The sequence below is a fragment of the Rhinopithecus bieti genome, unplaced genomic scaffold (genome assembly GCF_001698545.2).
Source record: "Rhinopithecus bieti isolate Rb0 unplaced genomic scaffold, ASM169854v2 scaffold_4655, whole genome shotgun sequence".
Classification (NCBI taxonomy): Eukaryota; Metazoa; Chordata; class Mammalia; order Primates; family Cercopithecidae; genus Rhinopithecus; species Rhinopithecus bieti.
The window spans coordinates 1,065,501-1,071,500 of NW_016804517.1; the positions used below are offsets into that span (position 1 = coordinate 1,065,501).

Consider the following 6,000-nt stretch of genomic DNA (forward strand, 5'->3'; position numbering starts at 1 on the left):
TGAAACCCCGTCTCCACTAAAAAATACAAAAAACTAGCCAGGCGAGGTGGCGGGCGTCTCTAGTCCCAGCTACTCGGGAGGCTGAGGCAGGAGAATGGCGTAAACCCAGGAGGCGGAGCTTGCAGTGAGCTGAGATCCGGCCACTGCACTCCAGCCTGGGCGACAGAGTGAGACTCCGTCTCAAAAAAAAAAAAAAAAAAAACCAGAAAGGGATGTTAATATAGTTTGGCTGTATCCCCACCCAAATCACATCTTGAGTTTTAGTTCCCATAATCCCCATGTGTTGTGGGAGGGACCCCATGGGAGGTAATTGAATCATGGGGGTGGGTACCTCCATGCTGCTGTTCTCATGACAGTGAGTTCTCACAAGAACAGATGATTTTATAAGGGGCTTTCCCCTCTGTCACTCTGCACTTCTCCTTCCTGCCATCATGTGAAGAAGGACGTGTTTGCTTCCCCTTCTGCTATGATTATAAGTTTTCTGAGGCCTCCCCAGTCATGCTGAACTGTGAGTCAATTAAACCTCTTTTCTTCACAAATTACCTAGTCTTAGGTATGTCTTTATTAGCAGCATGAGAATGGATTAATACAGATGTAATTAGTATAGATCAGTGATTGAACTCATCAAAGCCTTTTCCTATGTTGAGCTCCTATGTTATCCCTCTTCTTAGTTCAATTACTTTTTTTCTTGAAGGTCCTGAACAGACTGCAGAGTAAATATGGCTCCCTGTACAGAAGAGACAATGTCATCCTGAGTGGCACTCACACTCATTCAGGTCCTGCAGGATATTTCCAGTATACTGTGTTTGTAGTTGCCAGTGAAGGATTTAGCAATCGAACTTTTCAGCACATGGTCACAGGTATCTTGAAGGTAGGCAAAGAGCCCCAGAGGCAGCTGTTCTTTACCATTGCTTATAAGTATTTTAGGAGTGATTGGATGTGATATGAAGAGTCCCTATGGGATTTGAGTCTGAGCATAGTATTAGCATGTACCATTCTTTCTCCTCCCTGACTCTCTCTTAGCTTCTGATTCTGAGCTATGGGCTGTTAGGGCTGAGGCATGGATGATTGGAAAAGAAGGCTTCTATGGGAGTAAGCCCGATGTAGTTATTTAAATAGACAAAACATTTTGGTTTGGGGTTTTTTTGTAGAGGGCACTACATAGTCTGTTCTTTGCACAAAGTCACACAAAGAGAAACCCATGAAGGAGCTAAAAGTAATTACAAATAATTCTAAGATTTTAAAATATTTCCCAAAGTACAAAGAGAATCCAACTTATAAATACACATCGCAGTTTTTCAAGTTCTCTACTACAGATACAGACCTCCGTGGTGCTCCTGACAAATACCCTTAAACTCCTCTCCTGTTTCTGGTTTGAGCTTATACTCCTCTCTTTTCTGTCTTCCAGCTCATTATTTTGTTGCATAGGATCCTTGCTAATGTTTTGCTTCATTTTATTGTATTCTAGGCTTATTCTCTATTTTTTTCTTACAGTGTCACCCCCAAAATTCAGGGATCCAACTAGCATAGGCAGAAATTGCTTTACAATGATGTTTTGCAAACCGAGGCTTGCAATGTATTAAAGGCTTATGAAATCAATTTTATGGGTTGCAAAATACATTACAAAAAAATGCTAAAAAATAGATTGTAAGATATAATGTATAACACACAGTCAGGGTATAGTTTGCTTTGTGAACTTTTGTTTTGGGATGCATATGTTGATGTGTATTAAGCTATGATGAAAAATGTATCTCTCACAGTAGTTCACAGTCAAAAAAGTTTGAACAACTCTGCCTTGGTAGTAGAATGGCAAGGGTAGGGAGGTGGAAACACATGTTAGCAAAACTTGTATTAGTGTTGTAGGAGTCAAGTCTCCCATTTTGGCTATCTGAAGTGACAAATTGAGCTTCATTTAGCAGTCCGGAGAGGCCAGCAGATGAGGCTTTTTGTGAGCTCAGGCATTAATCAGTACTGTGCTTCCACACAACATGGCATTTCCTTTATTTCCTTGAAAGCCATTTCTGTTTACCTCCAGAATGGCAACAGCAATGTGGTTCTCCAGCTTTTATCCCATAATGTGGACACATTAGAGACAAAGGAAATTGTTTACAGGGCTCTTCTGTTTGTATTGACTAAGTCATTATCCCCACCAGGATTTCTAAGCTTATAACAGCTCCCTCTTTTTTAACCTTCAGAGCATTGATATAGCACACACAAATATGAAACCAGGTAAAATCTTCATCAATAAAGGAAATGTGGATGGTGTGCAGATCAACAGAAGTCCTTATTCTTACCTTCAAAATCCGCAGTCAGAGAGAGCAAGGTGAGGAGAAATCTTCAAAATGATATCGTTTCATTCCCTTTAGGGAACAGCAACAAAATCTAAGTACAGGGCTGTTGCTTGATGAATATGGTGAGGTCCTAAGAGAGTATTACAGCTACAGTGTCTTAGAAGCATCTTTATAATCTAAGACAAGTAGAAACAAAAAGTGATGTAGAAGCAAACACCAGTTTATTCAGGAATCTTTCCACTTTGTTGATTATGGGAGCCAGTGTGGATGTTTGAAGTACTCTGAGCTTTGAAATCAGGAACAACTGTGGCCTCAGCTTAGTTTTATTGCTTTCTAGTTATGTGACCTTTCGTGACTTACTTATCTTAATTTATTGTCACTCAGCTTCTTCATGAGTAAATGGAGATAAAAATGTGCACAATGCATATTTATTAAATTAATGAATAGCTCTTTTATTATGTGTTATCCAGAATAAATCATCTTAGTCCACAAGAGTGTGGCTAGACAGAGAAAATAAAAGGATAAAGAATGTGGACAGATGGCCGGGCGCGGTGGCTCAAGCCTGTAATCCCAGCACTTGTGGGAGGCCGAACGGGCGGATCACGAGGTTAAGAGATCGAGACCATCCCTGGCTAAACACGGTGAAACCCCGTTCTAACTAAAAAATACAAAAAACTAGCCCGGCGAGGTGGCCGGGCGCCTGTAGTCCCAGCTACTCAGGAGGCTGCAAGAGCAGGAAATGGCGTAAACCCGGGAGCGGAGCTTGCAGTGGCTGAGATCCGCCACTGGCACTCCCAAAGCTGGGGGAAAGAGCTAGACATCCGTCTCAAAGAAAAAAAAAAAAAAAAAAAAAAAAAAAAAGAATGTGGGACAGAAGAGTAAGAAAAAACCCACATCTATTTGAATGAAAAACTAAGGGAGGAGCATTATTTTGCCTTTTTGTTTTTTTAAGCTGGTGAACCAGTTTGTGACACTGTAAATAATATCACACTTTTAACTTGACCACTTGATATTGTACATTTTTGCCTGCATATTTTCATCAATAGCTTTTCAAAGGAAATGATTTTAGAAAATGAATCTGATTTCCCTTGAGAGGGCATAAAAGAACACTTAAGTTGCAGGTCTTGAATGCTTTCGATTTTGCAAATTCCCTGCTCTTTTAAAGAGATATCATTAAAAATTGATATGAGTGGAAATTTCAAAGACAAATCTCTTTTGTAAGAAATACATATATGTTATATAATATTGTATATTATATAAAAATATGTGTATTTCAGCTCCAGTTACTTGACCCTAGTCCCCCAAACTTTGATCACAATTACATACCCTTTCCTTAGCTGAGAAATGAGGTACTGGATGCAGTTCACAGAACCACTGTTTGTCAAGACGTCTCACTTACTGAGAGGCATTTTTGTTTTTGTGTCAGCTGCTACTGTTCATCTTACATGAGGGTCAGGCTCTAACACAGAACTGACTGTGCTTTTCTGTTTTACTGACTAGGTATTCTTCAAATACAGACAAGGAAATGGTAGTCTTGAAAATGGTAGATTTGAATGGAGATGACTTGGGCCTTATCAGGTACTCTATTTCCTTTTTAAAAATAATTCTGTCTGGGTAGCTTTTCTTAATTAAAGAGAAGGGAAAAGAGACCATAATAGTACCAGCACACACTGAGAATAAGTTGTGTGGTTAAGAGTCCAGGCTCTGGAGTCAGACACAACTGGGGTCCAGCCATGGGCCTTGTACGGGGTTCTCAGCCTCTCAGGGCTTAGTTCTGCACTTGCAAAACAGATTTAATACAGGGATGATAAATGAGGGATCTTGGTGAAGAGCTTGGCACAGCATCTCACATATGACATAAAAACTCAAGCATTAATGCTTATTATGTTATCAAGATCTCACATGTGGAGCTTCCATGATGGTAAACAGTTCTGTTTCATTTAATAAAATGAAAAAAACAATCTGACCAACCAGGAAAGTGATTATGCTTTTGAGATTATTTACCTGTGTTTCCCTAAAAGGATTAAGTCCAATGTAGGACAATGCCAAGGGGGGATAAAATAGAACTGAGAACACCTAAAGGAAGCAAGTGAGGGAAAATTACAGCTGGGGCCAGCTTTTAGCACTGTTATCTGGGAGTGACAGCATTTAGGAAAGCACATGAATTTTGTTTTCTTGAAAATAAGGCATTTGCATTCATATGTGATTTTGGTTGCTGCAACTGGCCTGACTCAGGAATTGACTGGGTGGATAGCATAGTTCCAGACTCTTTGACCTATGGACTTGCAAATGATGCAGACATGCCCTAGGGAAGTATCAGATAGAGCTGGGTGCTAGAGTCAAATGGTTTGGGTTCGCTCTGGGCTCTTGTCCTTATTAGCAATGTGACTTTAGACAAGTTCTGTGACTGTCTTCCTGTTTCTCATCCCTAAGTATTTTTGAGCATACTGTGGGATAAAGTAAGTATTTAAAATGTTGATAATAATGATTAGAAAGATGATAAAGGGTCTGCCAAATGGAATTATAAAATATCTAAGTGAAAGATGCTATGTGAATAAAACTCGCAGTAAAAGTGACAAAAAAGTGGTGAAGAAAAACATTAAAAACTATGATTCACAGTTCACACACTAGAGTTGGCCCTAAAAGTAGGTGGAGAACAACATGGTAATAAAAAGTTCAGGTCTTAAGGTAAGGTTAACTTGACTTCAAATCCCAGCCCTCTGCCACTTACTAACTCTGTGGCCTGGAGAAAGTAACTTAATCCACTTAGACCTTAAGTATCCTATTTGAAAATAGGAATATTAATACCCCATAGGGTTGTCTGAGGATTAAATGAGATAATGCATACACAACTCTAGTTCTGTGCCTAACACAGAAAAAAGTTTAATCATTTTAGCTAAAAAGGAATAGAAAACATATTCTACCTCTTCTAAATAATTCCATTATTAGAATGCTTGCAATTCTTAGCATTTGAGTCCCTCTTTTGTGTTAAAAGTGAAGTCACTAAAAGCTCCCTAATAAAATTTGCTATATGGGCTGACATAATAGGACCTATTCTTCTATTACAATGAATTTATCTCTTGATTAGTTGCCTCTTAGCATTTATTTAACTCAGCACACTTCCTAAATGTCAGGCGTGTAACTGTGTGAGTGGGGTATGTTATGATGAATAAGGCATGGTTTCTATCTATAAGGGTCTCACAAGCCGGTGGGGTGAATGGGGCAGGAGACAGAGATAAATAGATAGACAAGTAACCATAACATGAATTAGATGACCAACAGCACTATCACATGGGCATAAATAATTCTGTGGGAGTTTGGAGGAGGTAGCCCTGAGTTTTTCCTGAGAGCACTGTGGAAGGCCTCCAAGAGAAAATGACATTTGAACTGGACCTTCAAGGAGTCATGGGATTTCTCACGGGGTCATAAAAAACAGAGAGTCGTGAGGCCAGAGTGTGGGTGAGGTCAGGGCGTGGGTAAGAGGTGGACTGGAAAGGTAAGACAGGTCTGGATTCTAGAGCACTTTAGTGGGGCATTCAGTTACAAGAAGGAAAGGATAAGAGCAAACATCTCTGATAGTTACACTGAGTATCCAAAATTTGTTGGGACAAGGAGATAGAGTCGCCCTTACAGTTTCTATTTAACTCTTGGCTGAAGGACCAAGACCATTTACAATTCCCTTTTAGTAGTTTTTGAACCTTCACCCCCC

General features: G+C 39.7%; 1 protein-coding gene across 2 annotated transcripts in view; it reads left to right on the top strand.

Annotated features, from left to right (window-relative positions):
- Positions 1-6,000, top strand: part of LOC108527549 (neutral ceramidase) — a 72,903-nt gene that overhangs the window by 13,698 nt on the left and 53,205 nt on the right. The window contains exons 4-6 of one of the 2 annotated variants that reach the window (XM_017868874.1): positions 695-871; positions 2,196-2,323; positions 3,792-3,869. In XM_017868874.1, the coding sequence (XP_017724363.1) occupies positions 695-871; positions 2,196-2,323; positions 3,792-3,869 (383 nt within the window). The remainder of the gene's footprint in view (positions 1-694; positions 872-2,195; positions 2,324-3,791; positions 3,870-6,000) is intronic. The other variant, XM_017868875.1, reaches the window with a different exon arrangement.